General features: G+C 40.4%; 1 protein-coding gene across 30 annotated transcripts in view; it reads right to left on the bottom strand.

Moving 5' to 3' along the window:
* Nucleotides 1–23,274, bottom strand: part of MED12L (mediator complex subunit 12L) — a 315,678-nt gene that overhangs the window by 10,343 nt on the left and 282,061 nt on the right. For 16 of the 30 annotated variants that reach the window (XR_002800849.2, XR_011427094.1, XR_011427092.1 and 13 more), the window contains 4 exons: nt 14,895–14,984; nt 13,044–13,273; nt 11,348–11,504; nt 7,367–7,447 (listed from right to left, as the gene is read on the bottom strand). Coding sequence is in view for 24 of the 30 variants with exons in the window: in XM_023621110.2 (XP_023476878.2) it covers nt 7,367–7,447; nt 11,348–11,504; nt 13,044–13,273; nt 14,895–14,984 (558 nt within the window). In the remaining 6 variants the exon portion in view is untranslated. Of the gene's footprint in view, nt 1–7,366; nt 7,448–11,347; nt 11,505–13,043; nt 13,274–14,894; nt 14,985–20,791; nt 20,843–23,274 lie in introns of all 30 variants that reach the window. The other 14 variants (XR_011427091.1, XR_011427093.1, XM_070238316.1 and 11 more) reach the window with 1 other exon arrangement.

Genomic DNA, 23,274 nt, shown 5'->3' with positions numbered 1-23,274 from the left:
CTTAAAAGTGATCAATGAAGAGGGAAAGATTTTCCTGGACTCTCTCCAGATGGGAGATGAGCAGGGTTTCTCTCACCTCTGTGCCTTTGCAGACGTTAATCTCTCCTCCTAGAACACCCTCCCTCCCCCTTTCTGCCTGCCCTACACCCTCCTGAAACTCTACTCATCCTTCCAAGATCAGCTCAAGCTATCACCTGTTCTCTCAAGCATTTGAAGACACACATTTATTCAAGAAGTGTTCATCTTTCTGCTCAGTCATCACTAAGGAACAAAAATGCATTACTAAGTAGTAATTTCTATTTAAATCAACATCACTCAGTCTTCTCTGTCTCAGAAAAGCTGACTGCTTAGGGCAGGTCCTTCCCGCAGGAGCAGCAGATGCTGGCGGTCCTGACCAGCAGAGGTGGCTGCCGCTGGGCAAAGGTCCTGCCTTCTGAACCGTGTTTTCCTTTACTAACACATAACGTGCAGGGTTTTTTTCTTCACTGCTATGACATTTGACAAATGAGTCATTCAACAATAGTTATCCAGATCCAGGCACTTTCCTGGGTTCCGGGGACACCAAAGTGAGTAAAACACTGTCTCTGCCTCCTGACAGCTAGGAGCTTCCTGCTCTAGCAAGAACCCAGGAGCACACACCCGGTGAGCAAAAGAACAAAGCACTGAGGCGACGTTCTTCCAAGCCTGCGCTGTCCACTGACAGAGTCCACAGCCACTTTCAGGTCCTCTCACGAATGGACACAACCCTTCATTCATCAGTAGCACTGAGCCTGGCCAGAAATACTGGCGCTCGGGCATCTCCACTCGCAGGTGGTACACTCAGAGAGGACCAGCAGCCGATGGATTCCAGAGTGTTTAGTACCCAATTATCTGCAAGTTAACGATTAACTTGCATGTAGTCATTTTTTTGTTTTTGATCTGCACAGTGTCAGTTTTTTAGTGAAAAAAAATAAAATGTATCTGTCCTGTTACCAAAAATCCAAGAACATCTTCCACATCTTCCTTCTATAATATTACTTCTCCTTTTCCTTTAAACAGCAAAAGAAAAAAATTCCCAATTCATGCAAAGGGAAGCAACATGGCTTAATAAACCTCTGGATCTAATTTCTTCATTTGAAAAGGAGAATACTATCCAGCTACTTCTAAATTCCAGAGACATTCTGAAAAATTTCTCAATTTCCCTGAATGGAACATAAGAATTTTTTGAGGAAGACTATGATGGTTTCACATGTGATCTTTGACTAAAAGTTAATGCAATTGTTTATGTAACTATTGCTGCCATTATGCATATTTTTATAAGGCATATATACAATGTAATATGATACTGACATGAGGGGCAGTCAATTTAAAAAGCCAATATTTTAAAGCTTTCTGTGAGCATACAATGAGGCCAGCCCGAGTTTAAGATGAAAAGAAACAATACAGCAGAATGGAGTAAATGTTATCTTCTTAAAAGCTGGAAACAATTTTAAAGAAAAGATCACAGCCTGTTAACATATTTACTTGAGTTAATCATAACTCACAAGCTTTAAAACTATTTTTCAAGTCAAGAACTATAATTTGGGCCAAATAGAATTTTCCAGCAAGGGCACCCAGTTTCTCTTTCTAGATGTTCTTCCTTCACAGAAAAGGAATTAAAGTGAGCAAATGACAACACAGGCATGGATCATAAGCCAACACCAGATTTAATCTATAAGCATGGCTTTTCTTACACTTTCTTGCTCTTTTCACAGAAAAGCGCTGTTTTCTGAGGCCACTTTTTGAAAAATCCCCAATCTCTGTTCTAAGTTCTGAGTCCTCGGTACACTTTTTATAGCAGTGACCAACTGCCCACGTGAGTGTTGACTAACATCATCCCACACGTCACAGCTGCTGCTGTCAACAAGGGGACAGACCAACAAGGAGTCAGTCAAAGAGCGGGGAGTCAAACCCTACTGTCTTCCACTGTGTCCGAGCTCCTGCATCAAGGCTTCCCAGACTCCTCACGCTCTCCTTGACCTCTGTTACTGGTTGAATTATGTTCTTCCAAAAAGATACGATGGCATCCTAACCCTCAGTACCTCAGAATGTGACCTCATTTGGAGACAGGTCTTTACAGGGGTAACCAAGTTCAAGTGAAGTCATTAGGGTGGGACCCGATCCAAGAGGACGGGTATCCTTACAAAAATGGAAAATGTAGACACAAACTCAGACAGTGTGAGCATGCCATGAGAAGGTGAAGGCAGAGATGGGGGTGATGTTTCTGCAAGCCAAGGAATGCCAAAGATCGCCAGTAAGCCACCAGGAGCCAGGCGGGCGGGGAGGCACAGAGCAGATTTCACTCTCCTGGCCTCAGAAGGAACCAACTCTGCTGACACCTTGACCTTGGACTCCTGTCCTCCAGAACGGAGAGACAACCTTTCTGTTGTGTAAGCTCCCCGTGGTGCTTGTTAGGGCCGCCCTAGCAAACTAATGCGACCCCTCTAGCTCCTCTACGGCTTCCATGAGCAGGTCCCCTTCCCCCGCTCCTGTGGCTCCAGCCTGTGGTGTCAGGGAGCACACCTGGCGCTCTGCGGGTGAGCTCCGTGACCTCCACCGTACAGGCTGAAGCACTTGCTGGGGGAAGTGTGCCTGTCACCAGAGAGCGGGACGGCCAGTCATGGGGAGGGCGGTGGCTGTGTGACCACTACCCACTCCCCTGCAGTTGGCATGAGGCATGAGTCAGACCCGAATGAGTCAGAGCTGCTTCTCCTCAGCAGCCAGCTTACCCTCTGCCCCAGCAAGGCAGACACAGAGAAGGAAGAGCGCTGGCCAGTACCAAGAACAGGACCAGCTGGAGATGTTGATAGTAAACATAAAGATATTTGGCAGCAGATGTTAGCTCGGGGCTAGTGTTCCTCAAAAATAAAAAAAGATATTTATAAGGCATGCAATAAATCTTAGCGGAACTAACGAGAAAAGAAACGCTACTAAAAGATAAAAAGAAATACAAAATTTTTCTTATTACTGCTGAGGCTTTGGGCTACTGCTGTTCTGAAGAGATACAAGGAGAGGTACCTTTTTTCTTACACTTCTATTTTCTTTTATCGTGAGAATACCGAAAAAAGAGAAATAGAACATATATATATCAAAACATCCTAGAAGCACTGTTTTTGAAACTGGAAACAATCTAAATGATCAACAGTGGGTGGGGCGGTTAAGCCAATGACGGCAGAGCAACATGACGACTGATCCACAGCTATTTAAAACGACAAACTCGGCGACGATATTAACAAACTTAACAGTATATGTAAACAAGTATGCTAAAAAAAAACCCTAATTAGAAAAATGTAAAAATCCAAGACCATTGACTATGTCCCTAACAGCTAATTCTGACATTATCTGAAATCTATCCAAGCGACGTTTTAAATTTCCTGGCCCGTCCTAAGACTTACGACATATACAATATTCCTGTCTTTGTACAAATAATCGCTGCCTAGATTATATATAGTGCTCTAACCATCAAAATAAGATACCGTGCTTCTCAGGGCAGCCATGAAAAATTTCAGCTTAAAAAAACAATACACCATGGAAAGCCTACTTCACCATCCATTAAAATTGCTGTAATGGAGCTTGCTGATTCTCTGGAATCACGTTCCTATGAACACAATGGGGAAACATCACGGGCCATGTTCTGACTCACCTCCCCAATTCCTGGGACGGAAGTATTTTAAGTGAGAGAGTGAAATACAACCTACTGCATTAAAAAACTTCAACACTGTCTTAGAAGTCAAAATTGAAGAAATTTGATATCTATTCTTTACGCATAATAAACTTATTAAGTATTTATTCAACTATTAGATGAGTAGAAAGATATTAAATTCCCTTATATTAGAAATGATTTAATTCTAGTGGAACATGGGGACAGACTCTCCTCTCAATGCCGCACCAGCTGATCCTCTGCTTCAGATTATAATTAAGAAGTTCAGAGACATTCTCCACCTCAGCCCCATAGATTTAACTTTGTCATAGACTCAAATGTTTATTTTTTTACCCTACTCAAAATAACTGTTAACATTTCAGGTACCAGCTGTGCTTATGTAGCATCATTCTCTAAGAATAAAACTGATTTTACACCCTTAACATTTTATATGTTTCCTACATATTACATTATAAACCAACTAAAAGAACGTTTAATAATTGGTGGAGGAAGGCCAAAGAGAAAGACTAACGAAGGTGCTGTTAATGTCTGCTTAATTGCGGATGTTAATCCAATTCAAGTTTTTTTGTTGAAATTATTAACTATTTTGTAAGGGTATGTGCCCACAAATTAAAGTGAACGTTTTTGAAAAGTAAAACTCACACAGTCTTAGGATGGCACTTATACATCTGTGTGATTAAATATATAGATTTTAAATACATAGAAAAAATACATAGATTAATATAAATAAATGTAAATATATAGGTTAAGTGTCTGTATAGATTTATTTGTGAGCCACATATGCGTATTTCATATGCAAGACATTTACATATATGAATCAGTGAAAAACCAGCTAAAAACATGCATTACCGTACTATGATGTACTCAGAAGGAACGGAGGCAGTCCTACATTTAATTTTTGCTTTTTTGTTAAAGTAGGATCATGTAACCATTTCTTTGATAGCAATGGCTAGTCAAAGAAGTCATAATTCTCAAGTTAATGTATAATAGTTAGTCAGGTGCTCATTTATGAAGATGCATAAAGTCTCTGGAAAGGTATACTTATACTGCAGTTATTTCTCCCAGTTCTTTACGTAATCCTCTGCTGCTAACGTGAGCACTACGGCATAAGAAGGATTTGCTTTAAACTAGAAAGAAAAAAAGGCTGAGGATTTGCCAGGTCAACATCAAATATTCCAAACACTCCACATGACATAATTTGCAGATGCGTTACCATTTATGTCTCGGCTTCCTGTCAGAATACCACCAATTCTTTTGCTGTATCTAGAAACAAAAGAGCAGGGATCCTGCAAGCCTTTTACTGCCTCATAGAGTAATATACTTAGTGCAAAGTGAACTTGTAAGTTGCCAAACTTAATCTAATTGGTGCCATATGCAACTACAGAATACTGGGTAAAGTTACAGGAGGGATTACCTCTTCCCAGTAGGTGCACACTTCATAATCTGAGAGTTAGATGTTAGGCATCCTATTTAAAACGTAACTCAGGGAGAGGCAGACAAATGAGGAAGAAGGGAAAGCTCTTCCTTAAAAGAGAAGACCAACGGTTAAGGGCAGAAAAAACAACAGTGTTAGCAAATCATCATTTTTCCACTACCAGAGTAAAAACGGATTTAGGCAAGGATAATTTTAATAGACACTAACACTAATGGGTGAACATCTGACGAGTAAAAGGGCAGTTAGACTGTATCAAACTAGCCCCATGAATTGCTTATTAATTACAAAAGGATCAATAACTGTACAGTGGAGAAACCTACCCCATCACCTAAACAAGGAGACTAAAGTAATGGATTAACCCGTAATGGATACCCTAATGTGACACACTGAGAAAGACACATCCCCCCTGTGATATTCCTGCCAAAAAATGCATAATCTGAATCTAATCACAAGGAAACATCAGACAAACCAGACTGAGTAACATTCTACAAATAACTATCCTATACACCTCAAAAATGTCAACATCTGAAGACAAAACAAACAAACAAAAGGCACAGAATTGTTCCAGATTAAAGGTGAGTAAAAAGACAGGAAGGCTAAATACAAAGCGTGACCCTAGACTGGAAAAAAACCAGCAATAAAGGACATTACCGGTGCAATTGGCAGAACTTGCAAAAGATGTACAGATTGTAGCACTGTATTAATGTTCAACTTCCTTATTTTAATAATTGTACCAGGTTTTTGTAAGAGAATACCCTTGTTCTTGAAAAATTACAAGCATTTGGAGTAAAGGGGTGTATTGTATCTGTACAGAGAATAATAAAGCAAATGTGGCAAAATATTATTTAGTGAATCTGGGTGAAGAGTTTATCACAATTCTTTGCATTATTCTTGCAACTCTTCTGTTACTTTGAAATTATTTCATAATACACAGTTGTATCTCATTCTCAGGTGAGACAGCCGGCTCAGGTAGCAGACCCCATCCAAAGGCGACCCTTCCACGAGCGTCAGTCAGTCCGCCAATCCCTGCTAGAACACCTCTGCCCATAAAGAAAGTAGGCAGTCTGAATGTTTACATATTGTGTCCACTTGAAAAAGGATTTTTTTAAGGTGGATTGCAATAAATGTCACAGATGCATTAAAAAACAAAAACAAAATCAGAGCTGAAAAAACGAGAGCCATGATAAAGGAGAATTTCCTTAAAAATGGAGATCAAACTGGCCAAGGCAGAGGCTTGTGAAGTGCGCCTGAGAATTCTGTTCAGCTGCCCGTGTCCCATTAGCAGTCCTGTTTGGGCATCGTCATCAGTCCTTTGCCACCGAACTCTACTGTGACCCCTCCAAACATACTATAGCCCATGCTGTTCCCTCTTACTACAAGTTGTGAAACCATCCATCTTTCAAATCCTGTCTTAAAGAGTCAACACCAGGAGTTTTTCCCAAGCCTGAGACACGTGTGGTGGCCAGCTCATCATGGGTAGTAAGTACTCACTCCCACAATTCATGTTGCTGAGTGACCTTTGGAGCAAGCATTTACTTTTACAGATATTTCCAATATGGAGCAAGTGATGTGACCACTGATGGTAGTGATAAAATGCTCCTTTTTTAGAACACATTTAAGTAAATAGAAACAGAGGCAATTTAAAAAAAACTATAGTAAGTGAAAAATAAAGCCGGGATATGGCGCCAAAGGAAAGCCTGTTGTCCATTACCCAGGCTTAGAAAACGCCGATTGACGCCAAGCATATGACCGTTCAACGCCAGAGCTGGGGACTGTACGACTACGAATTACGCGAAGATTCTTGTAGCAAATGCTAACGGGCTGAAATCGGTGTTTCTTTTACATCAGTGAAAACTCTCATGGTTTCTTTGAGATTATAGTAAAAGTTCAGAGTAAAGTTAGATCATCTTCTAAACATATATATATATATATATATAGTAAATTATCATTTTAACATTGTTTAGAAAAAAACTTGGTGTCTGAATATAAGTATTTTAGTCCATGGAAAAGTCTGAAAAAAACATGAACAGGAAAAATGGTATAGAAATTACCGAACCTCAAATATTTATACGTTTCTATGAAAACAAATAGGCTGAATACACCACCACAATCCTACTCTGATAAAGTTATAGGGAAAAACCACTAGGGCACCTTTAGGCTATTTCAATTTTTAACAATCTCATGGGACATGAAAGCTGCAACCCGCCTTTAAAGAGAACGCCCATGTTTGATTCCAAAACCCCAGGCCTTACCAAGGGCTGCTGGGGCTGCATGGCCTGGAGACTGAGGGTCTGACTCTGTGGGGGCTGTGGGGGCTGCTGGGGCTGCTGCATCTAGAAAGAAAGAAGAGGATTATACAGGTCAGCACAGGGGTTAATATCATGCCCATCTCCTCCCCCCACGTACCTTTTCTCTAATTAGTTTGCTGCAACAAAAATAATATACATCTGCCTCCTCCGTCTTTGCCTTGCCAAACACTGTGCATCTTTCAAGGGCAAGACTGAAATCTTCTCCTCCAGGGAGCCTTCCCAGCCCCGCCGACCTTGAGGCTCTCCTCCACGGGTAGCCACGGTGCTCACTGTCCACACCGCCCTACATCCTTCGCACTTACTGTTGCAACTCCTTCCATGTCATTTGCTCTCCCACATTTTATGCTACCTTATACCACCAGGTTAGACAAGGGCTGCTCAGTATTTATCTTCTCTTTCCTATGACATCTGCATGAACTCTTGAAGGTTAGTTTTTTTTTTTAAAGGAAGATGAAAATGAAGATGGAGGAGGAAGAGGAGAGTGGAGTTGTTCTTGAAGAACTCTTGAGATTAGAATTTTTTTTTTAAAGGAAGATGTAGATGTGGGAAGTTCTCGTATAAATTACCAGAATAAAATCATAAATTGTGTCTGTGACATAGATGGCTCAGATCATAGCTCTTGGAAAATATTTCCAAGTCACAGAAGAAACATAGACTAGACATACACCAGGTGGGACAGAGAGGAAAATATTAATAGGTCGTTTGTTTCAATGACCTTTAAAGTGTCCTCGACCCAAATCCTTCTTCTTGGTGTTGGTGCCAGATTACTTTTCATTCTTTGCATTTTCCAACTTGGTTTGCATACTATCTCCCAATTTATTTATCTTCTTTAGGGCAAGGTAATAAATAGCTATTGCTGGATGGCATTTCTCACTAAGTGACACTGCTCCTGGGTATGTAATCCTAGCCCAGGGCTGGACAGGGTCACTCCCAACATGAATGATGGTGGTTGCATTGTGGACCCAACTCCCCATTTGGCACACTGTGAACTCTTCCAAGGATAATCAACCCAATTTCATAATGTTTTACTTTTCATAATTATTAATTTCATAATGTGGGAGATTGGAATTGGCCACCCCAAAATGTGTCTCTTTGGCATGAGGATTATTTTGGGCTGGTTACTTTTATTTTTTTATTTATTCTTACTTTTTTTATTTTTTGAGGAAGATTAGCCCTGAGCTAACATCTGCCATTAATCCTCCTCTTTTTGCTGAGGAAGACTGGCCCTGAGCTAACATCAGTGCTCGTCTTCCTCTACTTTACATGTGGGATGTCTGCCACAGCATGGCTTGACAAGCGGTGAGTAGGTCTGCACCTGGGATCCAAAGTGGTGAGAACCCCGGGCCACTGCAGTGGAACGTGTGAACTTAATCACTGTGCCACCGGGCGGACCCCTAGTTACTTTTAAAAACTGCAGCCAGGAAAGAAACTCTGAAAAGTAGAATCTACTTACCCTTTGTTAAGAGACATTTATATTTGTAAGGGAAATCGCCATCTGTAAGGGTGTCTCCCTCTCTGTACCAGGAAGAAGGGGTGATGACCTTATCTCTAGAGACTCTTAATCAATTCGGAAGGCAAGGACTTAAATCTGCATAATAACCTTACTCTTGTTTACTGTACTTGTCTGGTGATCTCCCATAACTGACTCCCCAACCCCCAACATCCTCCTCTGCCTTTAAGCTGAAGATGGTATTTAAGATGAGACCTTCTGCCATTTTGGCAAGTTGCTCAGTTTTCCTGAGTGTCTCCCGTGTACACATGTTATAAAGCTTTGTTTGATTTTCTCCTGTTATTCTGTCTCGTGTCAATTTAATTCATAGCCTGGCCAGAAGGATCTAGAGTGGTAGAGGAAATGCTTCCTCCCTGCAATAATTATTAATTTGTTCCTTTATGGGTGAGGTCAGTCACCAAAAAAGGAATAAGTGTAATTCTCATGCAGAAGTAAATCACTTTTCTTTATCTCCAATTCTTTCACTGGTAACGAAAAAATTACCAGAAGGACATATTATGCTAATTGGGATAAAAAGTACTTATTAACCAATAGAGAAAGCTTTCAAAACTTGCAGCCTTAAAAAACACCAATGTAAGACAGGAAGTGGTAAATAAACAATGTAATAACTTTCCTCAATGATTTGGAAATGAAAAATTTTAAAACAGAAGGAACTAAAAACTTTAAATATCAATCCTAAAACGTTTTGAAACATATCCTCACAATGTGGAAAAAAGTTATTTTGACTTAAGAATATCACTATTGAGTATTAATAGTCATATTAATGGTAATATTAACAGTATTATTACCAAATGGGGGCTTTACTTGCATTTTCACATTTAATTCTCACTACACATTTAAGACATAGGTACTATAATTATTTCCATTTTACTTTTGATGATCCAAGGGGTTTTTCCTATGTTGGAGATATCGTCTATACTGATAAGAGATTTTCACATATTGAGGTATATGGGGTAACTATTCAAGTTCAAAACTGATTTGGCTTGAGCTAGGAAGCCTGACTTACGGCCCATCAAACAGACATTGTACATCTGCTTATCCATTAAAGTAAGGAATGGACTCTCTTAAGATAAAAATGCAGACTTCCGCTGCTACGCCCTATTGGTAATGCCTGGATTAGTCCCTTTCCTGGCATCGTGGTCATGCTGACCTGCTAACTTGCAACTGAATACCTCTTTGAAAACGTATCCTGGGTGTGTTTAATGTATCTTCTTTGTTCTAAAAAGATATAAGACTGTACTGAAACGCATGCTTCTCCAGAACACCTACTAAGGCCTTCCCGGGTTATAATCCTCACTCTGGCTCATAATAAACTCAACCTAATTTTGATTTATAGGCCGGTTATGGATTATTTGCATCGACAATACAATGAGTGGGACTGGACATCGGGAGCCCACACTCCCTGCAAACCAGTTAAGGTTTGTTACCAATTTTGTGATACAACTTTTTTACATTTTAACAGGTAAAAATTGGGATGCAACTAATGGCATCTTACAAGTGATGGCACCTTACAATTGTGAAGCCCAGCTCCAGAGGATCTGTACAGCTCTGTCCGTCCCCTGGGGCACTGCCAACAGGAGTGTTTTGGATCACAATGAATCAAACCTCAAATCCACTGGAGCTTTGGTTCACATTCTCAGGGAAGACAGTTTTTCTTCCCTCTTCCAGCGTCAAAGCTGAGACACGCAAGCTGCTTTGCTGTCCTTTTCTGCATGACAGGTTTGTTTCTCACTGACCTCACCCAAGAGAGTAAACCAGCTCTACTAGACTCTCCATTTTTGTACTGTTTTTTTTTTTCTTTCTTAGTAACACATAAAATGACAGTGCATCTCAAGTTGGATTGCTGATAAGATTAGAGTCCCCTGTCCAGACTCATCAGACAATCTCCAATCCAACAACAGGACAAGCTTGACAGCAATGGAGATAAACGGAACAGGTGAACACAATAGCCTATATTTCCTAAACGAGGAAGTTAGAAGCAAGAATGTGTCAAGGGGAGGAACGCTTTATCTAGGAGACTGAAATATTTATATCCAGTAATTGAAGGATAGCTCTGTGGATTCTAACACAGCCAAGATGAAATATCCCTTTGAAATATCCTACTTTTTTGGACTTCAGACCCCTCTAGGAATCTGATGAAAGCTCTAGACAGCTCAATTTTATTTAAAAAAAAAATACATAAGAAATTTTGCAAAAGAGGAAGGATGCTCTGCAAGAGGCACTCCCTGCCCGTGGCCTGGTAGATGCTAGGTCAGAGGAAGACCTCTGCCAACTTGGAGCCAAATTGCACCAGTCTAGCTCCTAGTGTCAAATACACAGGGTTCCTTAGAACTTGGCAATAAAATGAAGTGCCCATCATTTCCTGGGACTGCTGAGGACTCATCATGCATTGCCCTCACCTCCCAGCCCCGTACCTGGAGGAGCCTCTGCTGCTGCCGGACCTGCGGCTGTCTGGGTCTCATCGGGTCCTGAGGCAGGGGCACGGAGGGCAGGCTTGGGTGTGTGGAAGTCAACACCGCGTCGATTCCTCCGCCCACCAGCGGGCTCTGCTGAAGCGACTGATGGTTCAGTCTGGACCAAGAAGAACACAGCTTGTTTTCAGGCCCAGGCACACTGTCAGACCTTTAATAAAGGCTGGTGGTTAAGAAAATCTGGATTCCTGGGGATGGATGGACCACTTGAAAAGGAGAGCAAGCGTGCCTACCACTGAAGGTAAAAATACAATCATGTACCAATTACTGTTTAAAAATTTTTAATAATAAGTGACATCAACTGAGCATTTCCTCTGGAGCAGGCGCCGTGGTAAGAGTCCGAAATGCGTTATTTCATTTACTCCCCGTAGTGGCCCTGTGAGGGAAGTGGTTTTGTTCTCCCCACTTTAAAATGGGAAAACAGAGAGCTAAAGAAGTAACTTCCCAAAGATGCTCAGATAGCAATGGCACGGCAGGATTTAAATCCAGAGGGTGGGGCTCTAAAGTTTGTACACAATAGGCTATGCTTCCACTTATTAGAAAAATAATAAATATCATGAGCGTTTTCCAAATTTATTTTCCCAAATACCATCAACCTCGCCCACTTTCCAAATGGTGATAACTCGGAGCGGACGCACAGCCACTGATGACAACACGTGGAGTTAGGCTGCTGTCTGAGAGACCACAAAATTTCGCATGAAACAATTTTTCTAGATCAATGCTGTCCAATAGGACTTTCTACGATGACTGAAATGTTCTACATCTGTGCTGCCCAATAAAACAGCCACTGGCCACCAGGACCAGCTTCATAATTTTGGGGTCTCAGTGCAAAACAAAATTGCAGGGCTTCCTGGTCAAAAGTTAAGAAGAATTTTAAGAGGGTGACAGTGGGACATTAAATCAAGCTCGAGACCCTCTTACACACAGTGGCCTGTGCGCCTGCATAGGTCGCACATCTTCTAAGCTGGCCCTGCTGGCTACACGTGGCTACTGAACACTTGAAATGTGACTAGCGTGACCAAGGAACTAAATTCCTAATTGAACTTTAATTAGTCTAAATTTAAATAGCCACACGTGGCTGGCGGTTACTATAATGGGCAGTGCAGTCCTCCACCGTGTCTAAGGGATCTGATTAAAGCAAGAATCAAAAAGACTTTCATGATCCTGTTTTGCCAACCCTCCCTGAAGTGAAAAACACAGAAGTTAAGGTGTAACAAAACTTATGGGTACCACGCACAATGAGTATTGCAACCACAGACTTCATGGCTCTGATCTACATAGTTCTAGTAAGGCACTGCTAACAAGAATCAACGTTTTTTTATCTTAGATATTTTTAGCCAAAAAACCTTTTCAAAAGAGGATAAAAAAAAGAACATAGTGGTGTCATCTAAAAATACTGCAGCCACACTATGGAAGACGTGAATCAAGCTACAGGGGCCTTGAATGAAATGCACCAGGCAGAGCACTGCTTACCCTCAGTCTCTATCTGGACGCTCCTAAAAGTGAGATGGCACGATGCAAGTTACATGCAAGTACACACGCTCATAAAAACAACATAAAGCGTCACGCCCTAGAGAAGCATAACAAAGACAAGAACATGAGTGTCTGTTACTGCAATCCTTATTTCCACATGTATCACCTCTGAGAGCCAGTCAAGGGCTGCAGGTAGGGCGACGCCTGCTGCTGGACATAGCCGCTGGGCTGCTGCTGCATCTGCCTGAGTCTTTCCATGAGCGCCGGGTTGGAATGTGCGGCTGGATAAGTTCTGGAGTTATAGGTCGGGGACAGGACCACACTGCCAGCCTGCTGCTGTGGGGTCTGCTGCAAAGGCATCTGGGTTCCATACATCGTGTAGCCCTGGGGCATGGTCTGCAGGCAGACATAAGGAATGAAGTCAACATTTCCATGTACCACTGGCTTTCCCATTGTTAACATAAATGGGGCAAAGACAAACCCAGGAGAAGCCTCCTAAAATTCACTGTTCTCAAAGGCTCCTATGACCCCAAATATGAGAAGGACCACCATGGAGGCAAAGAGGCTAGCTGGAAAGCTGTAGAATGAACCAGTTGGATAATGATTTGCCAGAAAATGCAATTTAAAAAAATGAATCCTCATTTGGTTAAGAGGTTAGTTTTAAGATCAGGTGCTTATTCTGAGGCAAGGAAGGGCATGTTTCTGTATAGAAAGAAACAGGCAAACATCCATATCTTTAGTGCACAGATGACATCAATGTTCAACAGATCCCAAGCAGCATTAATGTCATTTCCAAAATGAGTCAGAACAGCTACCATGCTCAATGTAAATTAAAATAATGGATTTATGTCCTGATATGTGACAACACCTCCTCAAATCTGAGAAGTGTGCCTGTAGTAACTAACCAGTTACCAAAAAACCCCCAATTAATACCTTAGCCAGAGAGCAAGGGTGTGATTTGTGACTATTCAACACCCTCTAGTCTTGGTTCGACCACAGCCCATTTCAGCACTCCACCAATATCCTGAATACTTAGTTTTCTATTCAATGTTAACATACGAGTGCCTGTTTTTCTAGATCCTGACACCTAACGTAAAAGAAAAACCTGAGGTTCTGCGGGATCACCATCTACAATTTACAGAACAGAACGCTGATTAAAGCAGAAGGCGACAGCTCTTGAGATCCTCCAAGCACCACATGTCAAGGTCGTTGAACGGCTCTGAGTTGGCAGACAGTAACGTGCAGTGAACCCCCAGCAGCAGCAGGAATGAACACAGACTGCAGGGCTCAGTGCCTATGGAGGCCATCTCGGCTCTCCTCTTACGGTGGACACAGTGGGGACGGCCACCCCCAGGCTCCTCACTGTGAGAGGGATAGAGTAAAAGTATATGGAGGCAGAAATAACAGAATTGTCTGAAAAAATAGCTCCAGATGTGCACTATATTAAGGCAAGCCCATCATTTGTTGAGCAGCTACCGTGTATCTGGTGCCATGCTAGTTTCATAGGTTGTGTTAAATCCTCATTTTACAGAGAAGGAAACCAAGATTCAGAGGACCTTGCACAATGTCACATAGCTGGTAAGTTGTCGGGAATTGTGCAAGGTCTGATTCCAAGGCCAATTATCATCTTATTCCACCACAACTCCTCTTGGAAGCTATCTTTGAAGACGATAAACTGACTCATGAATTACATCATGGTACATTATAACATAAAACACTCAGAGACTGTTAAGCATTTCAATATCTACCATCATCAGTAACAGAGAGGTTTGAATTTATTTATGTTTTTAATTCAGGAAGTTCCCAAAATGTTTTCTGCTCTTTAAATTAATCAGTCCAGAGACTTGTTCGACAATCACCTGTAATGCTCATTTGAAATGTCTATTGTAACCTGTAAGCAGAAGACGTAACTAAGTTCTAGACCCCCAAGGGAATTGATATCCTACTTACTTGGTTTCTCACTTCAAATAAAGAGCGTTAAAACCCCCCAGTGGCATCTACAAAGCAAACGTGGTACCTGTGCTTGCTGCAGCCCTGGGTACTGGGGGAGCTGAGGGGAAGGCCGCGCCTGTGCAGCAAAGAGAGCAGCCTGGTCCCCCGGCTGGCCCTGGAAAACAAAGTGGAGGCGCACTCTTGATCATTACAGCAAGGGCTTGACTTGGCCCCTGGCTAAAACCCCAACAACCCATGACGCCAAATCTCATTATGTGAGTACAGAATTTGCAGATTTCCAACCTGCATTAAATACGATTTCTCATCCATTTCCTATGTGTGAAGAGACTGTTGAACTTACCATTTATTCCCAAGAAGACTACAGGTGTCCCCAACAATAACAGATATAAACACAAGCCAAATAACCAACGGTCTGCTCATCAGAGAGGCTCTGAGACAGCTTTCTGGTACTCTCCAGGACACAAACGCCTCTAGAGGGGAAGGCCTGAGTCTCTAAGCGTGAAATCTGAAGCCACAGGGTTGCACCATCCTCTGCCCAAAAACGAAGAGCACAGGTGGTACCTACCAGTGGCACATACAAATTTCATGATTTTTTAACAAAGCTTCTTCATAGTGACCTAAAAATTGTCTAAATAGCCAAGTATTCAAGGGATGAACTTGGTACCTCCTATAACTCTAACGATCAATTAGAATACAATTTTAAAAATTTATAGTAAGTTAATAGCAAATGTAATTCCAACCAACTAGAATATAAAATATAACCAATTAACATCTGTTCACTAGTCTTATTTAATATATGTCTTGGCCTTCAGAAGATAAACACATTCATCAGAGCAGCTGTGTGCTTTTTGTTTTGGTGGCAGAAGCTCTTCCACAGAAGCCTGAAGCAATAATCATAAAAAGAGGCCTTGCCTCCGATCATCTCTAGGTTTTTTCGAGACTTACTAATTATAAAGAATGGGGCTTATACTAGGATATTTTACTACTGTTTTATATAAAAGATGTCCTCATTTTTACAAGGTGCTAAATTATAGTAGAGAAAACCATTTTAATGTGCTTTGAAAGTAGTGTAGATATTTCTAGCACAGAGAAAGGGATAAACATTTAGCGCAAGAGGGAGAACACTAACAATTATTAGGCATCTCATAGGCTGAGGATCGGGCTTCTTGTTCTTCCTCCCATTTCCTCACAGAAATGCTGCAGGGAGAAGCGTCATCGCCATTTTCTTCAGACAGGAAAAGCCAGGCTCAAAGAGCTGATGCAGCTTAGCAAGCTCGCCCATCGAGACCTGGCTGAGCCAGTATCTGAACTCAGGCGAGTCTGCTCCAAAGCCCAGTGCTCTTTCCATGATGCCCAGGTGTCTCCATATGTGATATTAAGGATGAAAACACAGAAATCCTCATCTGGTGTCTATACTTCGGGGACAAAGCCTCTTAAACTCATCCCAATAAGAAACTAAAAGGAGAATCTCTGTTAAGACTTGTTAATGAGATACTGAAACCAAATGTACCTATCAGACAGTGAAGTCCTTTCTCTGATCCCCATATCACTGAGGGCATGTGAGGAACTCCAGCCTCTGCTAAGGTGACTATCCACCCATTCATGGACCAGACACAAATTTGTCAGAGCATCTACGATGGGCTCTGTGTACAACAGCTTCAACAAGAATCTAACTTTCCAGAACAGGGTGCCATGAAGACACTCTCAACCTTTAGCTGATTAACCTAAGAGCGATTATATCTCTGTTTGCTTGAGTCTAAGACAAACAGCCCACTCTATCGATGAGAACCCATGTCACGGCAGTGTGGCCATCTGGAGCCTATGACTGTCCCCGCTAAAGTAGCCGAATGGCTTCTGATCTTCCAACACTATGGCAAGGAGTCATTAAGTCATTTAGATCTTTAAGGGCCACTCTTCGAACCAATGCTCCCTGACAGCATCGGATGAGGCCTTTCTGAAACACAGATATGCTTCTTTGTGGGGACAAATATACCATCATTTTTACAGAAAGGAAAAAGATGAATGTTTATATGTGAGTTAGAATCTCAAGATCCATAAACAGTCCACAATCTCCATGCCGTTCTGGCCGGGAGGGAAACAAGACGTGATCTGTATGTGACGGCTGCCTGCAGATGCACAAAACAGATCTTTTCTAACTCGTTGCTCTTCCTTCGCTTACTGACAAACCTCATGCAACAAACTATGACATACATGTCGGGGAACCCAGAATACTAATAAGGTAAATAGCTGAGCTCCTGGGCAACGCTCTCTTCCTGGCAAATGACAGATGAGATCATGGAGGCTTAAATGAATTAAAAACTATTCTGCATTTAAAAAGCACAAAGTTAACATTCAAGGAAAAACACTAACTTCCAAAGAAGCAAGGAGAAAAGGAAAAAAACTTCGAAATCTACTTTTTTACCCTCTAAAATTCATGTATTCTCAGTCAACCATTTTTTGTCTAAAGGTAAACTATTTATCTGTGAACACATGTTCCCTCCCACCACCAATTTTCCCCAAATCACTCCTTAAGCACAGTAGCTAACAATTCAGCTATGCGATACCTTCCTGAGAAAATCAAACACCCCAACTGGGCTACACGCAGCAAGTGCTCTCCCACAGCTTTATCACCGCATGTGGCCTCAATGAAAAATACCCGTCTCTCCCGCAAAACGGAAATGGCCTCCCACTTTTCTTTGCTGTTCCCAGAATAATGCTAGGAACACATTATTTCAATTTGTAGAAACTGTTCAATCCATTGTGTAAAGAATGAAAACTAAGAAAAGTTCTGTGGCAACTTGAAAGATTTTACAAATGCTAAACAAGGCCATAATGTGGGAATAAGTCAGGAAACTAAAGATCGGTATTTAGGAAAAGTTTTTTAATGGTGGTGGGGATGGCTTTGCTGCATTAAATCAAAAGGGTCTATATAATGTATCATCCCAACTGGGACAGGCCAGGACAACAGGGGCAAAGTGGGACCATGCCTGGCAAATTGGGACATGTGGTCACCTTAGCTATAAATAATCCATTTATCTGTTACTTATTGAAGACCTTCTAAGTCTTATTTATTTTTAACCAGTTCCCAGCATGGTATCTGGCATACAGTAAGTGCTCAATAAATATCTGTGAAGAAAATCTAAGATTTAGTTTATCTGTTAATCAAGAGTTCCAGAGATAAATTAGGATTTCTATTTCAGCACAAATTAGTTTACCAACTGCTTTTCAATTGCCCCGTATGTTTTAGCAACATCTTTTGTTGTGAACACTTAATTTTAATTTAATTTTTACATCCATCATTCGAATGATTTCTTCTTTCTGCTTGCATTAATATCTGGGGAGTAGCTAAATTTCCTCTGATTGCTTTATTCTGCTTCACTGAAACAGAGGCAGCATTAACTTCCTATTTTTATGGGTGCAAAGGATAGTTCAGGAGGCTGGTTTCTGATGGAATATTTGTGTCTAGTCAGGTGCCATTTGATTTTGTGCACATCACTGGGAGAGAAAATTAAGACATGTTGGTGCCCCGGCTCTAGCTCCCATGGATGAGGTACCCAATGTACACATGCTAAGGGAACAAGGCACAGTTAGCTGGGATATTCTGATAATTACAGAGACCCGTTGCCACATGGCTACCTGAGGTCAGTGCCTACACATGGTCACTCTAGTTTGTTTTTACGTAGTTTGCTTCGGGCTTGCCTCTGTGTAAGAAAAATAGATTCATTATATTTTCTAAAATGTCCACTTTCTAAAAACGTCTAAAAAAAGCTGTGCCGTTCAATACTGACTCACCTTCCTGGCCCTTCTAAGAACAATTCTCTCTCTCATTGCTTTCTTTTTAATTAGACAAGAGAAGTATCTGAACTCAAAGACATGTTGACTCAAAGGCCTTTTGCTAATTTGAAATTAAGGCATCCAGTACGTTCAAAATTTTCAATAAATCATCCTCAAATATAATTTTCTTTCTTCTGGGTCTTGTTATCTTCATTAGCAATCACTCCCTCAGTCAACTGAGCAAATGTGAAGACCTCTTTCTAAAGGAGAACTGGATAGACAGAACTCCAATTAGCAGACAGTCAGCATTATCATCAGCGGCCCTTCAGGATCAGGAATTTTCTAGCCACTCAATTTACTGGTAGTGATTTTTTCAAATCTCTATTTAGTAACTTTTCAATAGTGTGTAAGGGTCACAAGCAGAAAGACGGGTTGTACCTGAAAAACCACAGCGACTCTCTTTCTGAAAATGCTGATTTAGAAATAATAAAAGTCACCCAATGAAAACCAGCAGGTAATGTTTTATGAGTCACTTAGCAAAAGGGTTTTGTTTGTGACTACCAGTTGGAAGGTACTGAGTAATGGCACCCAAGGCTAAAACAAACACATAGTGTAAACCAGAAGTTATGGCCATCACATCATACTGGTGTATTCTGATTGCAGACAACAGACGCAGAGAAAATTCTATAATTATAAGAGGTTCTGTTGACCAGTTATGCTTGATTCTTTTATAAAGCTTTCACATCAAATATAACTTGGCTGAAAATTAATTAACAGTAATATTAACTGCTGGAACAAACTGATTCATTCTAAAATAAACAAACCTCATACAATAAGGAACCTTTACAATATATTCTATTAACACGCCCATAAATGATGAATATAATGATTGGTTGAGTATACACATTCATTAAATTCCTAATATCGGAGAATATTAAAGGAAAATAAGAATGGTGAAAAGGACAGCAAAGATATATATACACATTTCCATTAGTTTGAATGAATAGCAAAATCACAGAACCTTTTGATTTTAAATAGCTGACAAAATATTTTGTCTATTTTTCTAAAAAAAAGTAAAATCAATGATTGATGCAGATAGTTTTCTATCTGAATTACATTATCATCTGAACAATAAATGCCCTATAGCAAACATAAGCTATCTCTGAAATACTTTTGAATTTGATAAAGTTTAATTCAAGTTTTTAAATAAATAAAAAGCTCACCTGCTTTCTGTATAACACAAAGTGTCAAGAAAAATAGATTCTTTTCAGCAAAGTCTCCAAACTTTTCTTTGCCGAAATAACTATTAAAGAAATTGCCTATATAACAAGTATTTAAAGAACCTAAATATTTTCAAAGCTTGAATACGCAGTTAAGGATATTTTCACCAATATATAGAAAATGTTACCCAATAAATTGGCAGTGAAACGAGTTGACTTACATTCACATCTGAGATGTGTGCTCTTTTTTATTCTAATGCTTCTTGGGTTTATGTTGTCTACCTGATACAGAAACCTACAAGTAATTTAATGCAAAACATGCATTCTTAGCTAGCCCAGGCAAAGCAGTAGAGGTGATGTCTTATGACATGCATGCACAAGACCTATGCTCAAAAAAACATCTCCTCCATACCGGAAAGAAAATAGAGATGACGCGTTCTGTTGAGAATTTAGGAATAGCCAGTGAGTGGGATGTGATGAGAAGGGGATGTTTCATAACCACAGTTGTCATTATCTTGCACTGGCCAATGAGTCAGCATGCCATGCGTTCCTTTACTAATGATGTGAGTTATCACAGAGAGAAGCAAGAGCTTAGGAGTAGATGGGTTCAAAACTGGGACGGGGATGAAGCTGCATGAACTGGTCTATGCTCCCCAGCCCAGGCCATGAACGTCCACTGATTTCTATACCATACACATGTATGATGAAAACCATGAGGCAATCAAAGGGGAAAACTTTCAGAAATAAATTCCATTAAATCGAACATGGTCAACGCATTCATGATTCTGTGTTACAGTCTCAGACATAAACCAAGTGAAGACGGTGAAATGAAGACTGCAATTATTCCCAGCTAAAGAAGAATAGCCCGCTTCTCATTTTGATGTTCAAACAGTAATGCTATAAAAGTTTACTTAAAAAAAAAAGAAAGAAAGAAAGAAAGAAAAAGGAATGACAGCAGGGGTGTTACCATTATGTTGTCAAAGTCTTCCAGAAGGGAGACAGCAGAGTTACAGAAGTCCTACAGAAAGGGGACAGCAAGAAAACGGCAGACAATACAGATAAGATTTTTTAGCCTAATGATGTGTGTAGCCAAAATACATATGAAACAGTTCATTTTAAAACAATGTTTCAGGGAGTCAAGACTTAAAAACCCAGGTCCTACAGAGGGTTTGTTAATTTATATGCCCAACGATTATCACCATAGGCTGGCACACTGATAAGTAATATGGTAATATTCATGTAACAGAATAGCACAACCTGGAGGTTACGTGGTGACATAAAAGAAATGGGGGGCTGTGAGACACAGATACTTCCTGCAGCTAAGGGATGGTGGCACCCCAGTGTGAGCAATGGGGCACCAGAGTCCTTCTTGCCTAGAGCCAGTGGGAGAGCTCAGGACATCTGGGTCACATTAAATCAACAAGACATTAAATGAACAAGTCAGTAGGTCACATATAGTTGGAGGATGTAATTAGATAGCTCCATTCCCAGTAAATGCAAATCAGAATAGAGCACTGGGTTAATCATACATTCAGTCAACCAAAACAGACAACAAACATTTATGGAGCGACCAGTGTTTACACACTAACAGGGAATCTGATTTAGAAAAAGGGAACTAAATGCTTGAGAAAAATCCCTATTTCTCAGGCAGATGATTTCCTTGTTTAGTCATTTTTATAAGTGGATTCTAAAAGTGACATTTTGTCTGAGATATTTGAATTTTTCTGCTCACCGAGTTTTAGAGATAGAGATGAGGCAAAGGATTGTCAATCCTAACAGAAAAGGTATTTTACTATAGTAAGGACTAGAAATTACAGGGGAATTTCCCAAGCAAATAACATCTATTCTCACCGTTTTTGATGTAGATGCATAACTCATTGCATCGGTACATTTGCCTTTAGGTCCAACAACCACCTTTGTAGAGTGGCCCCACCTCACCCCTCTACCCCACCCTTCTCCTCAAAAAAACCAAGCTGTGTGCATTATAGTTGCCTAATCATAATTTCAGCAAATGAAATGAGCACTTTCCTCATTGTTCAAATAAACAGAGAAATACTAGATATTAATAAGCACAGCACTCACTTCCCTGGACATGTTTCCATCCAAGGAAGAAAATGATCAGGTTTAGGACGTATCTGCTAGTTCAGTGGTTTCCGTCCTCCCAGGTTCATTTTTGTCACTGAGATGTATGTAAATTATCCTCTCTCAAGAAGTACGTTAAATATAACTGTCAAAACCCAAGAGTTGTTTCAACAAGACTACTTTGCCTACTTTAGCAACTATGAATCAAATTATTGAAATATGCACAAATTATACAACCAGGAAAATCACAGAAGGGAAAACTTGAATAGTCAGTAAAGTTATAAAAGATGGCTGAACTCACAGATAATCAGAAATGCAAATTAAAAAATCCTATACAATATACCATTTCACCTGCTCTGAACGAGAAAATTAAGGTCTGAAGATATTACAGGTTCGGTGAGGATGTGGAAAAAGGAAAACACTCATTGATATATTATATGCTCCACTTTGGAAATCAAATCAGCATTTCCACTTCCAAGTACCTACCCTAAAACCCCCCACATGTGCAGAAGAAACGTACAAAAATGTTTCCTGTAGCATTGTTAACGATAAGACAAAACTGGAAATGACTTAAATGACCACCAACAGGAGAATGGATAAATGTTAATATTCAAAATGAAACTGCATCCAACCAGGACAAATAAATGAATAAAACTACATGTAACAAAGTAGATAATTCAAAATTAGTCAAAATAAAAAAGCTGCAAAATAATACAATAATACATGTGTGAGACTATTACATAAAGTTTCAAATCTGAAAGGAACACTATGTGATGTTCATGTCAAGGGATGCAAAAATATGTAGTAAAAGTATAAAAACATTCATAAGAAAGCTAAACACTAAACTCATGATGGCGATGCTCCCTTTACAGGAAAGGAGGGAAATGAGAGGAGACAGGAGCCTCATTCATATCTGTAATCTTTTATTTTTTTAAAAAAATGTTCTAGAGCAAATATGGCAGAATATTATTATTTAATAAAGCTGGGAGTTAAGTACATTAGTGTTTGCTATATTACTGTCTACTCTTGTCTGCATGTTTGAAATACACTGTTAAAGAGTGAGTAGGAGGGTGAGAGCAAAGAAGGAAACACATATGCCAAGGTGATGCCATATCCATAGGGTAGGGCATCCATTCCCAGACAAAAGGTTGGGTGCTCAACTTAAGTGGGCTTCAGGGATCCAAGAGGCAAGTCTGCAGGAAGTTTCAGATCACTTTTGCCAGGGAGCTAACAACCTTGGGAGGCTCTGACTCAAGTCACTGTCCTTTCTTTAAGTTGCCCAATTCCTTCATTTGGACACACAACGATGGTACCTGCTCCATGGTTGATAACCAAGCGTTCTTACAGGTAACCATTAGCCATAACCAG

Source organism: Equus caballus, chromosome 16 (genome assembly GCF_041296265.1).
Source record: "Equus caballus isolate H_3958 breed thoroughbred chromosome 16, TB-T2T, whole genome shotgun sequence".
Taxonomy (NCBI): domain Eukaryota; kingdom Metazoa; phylum Chordata; class Mammalia; order Perissodactyla; family Equidae; genus Equus; species Equus caballus.
Note: the sequence above shows the minus strand (reverse complement) of the source record. Positions and strands in the feature narration are given on the sequence as shown.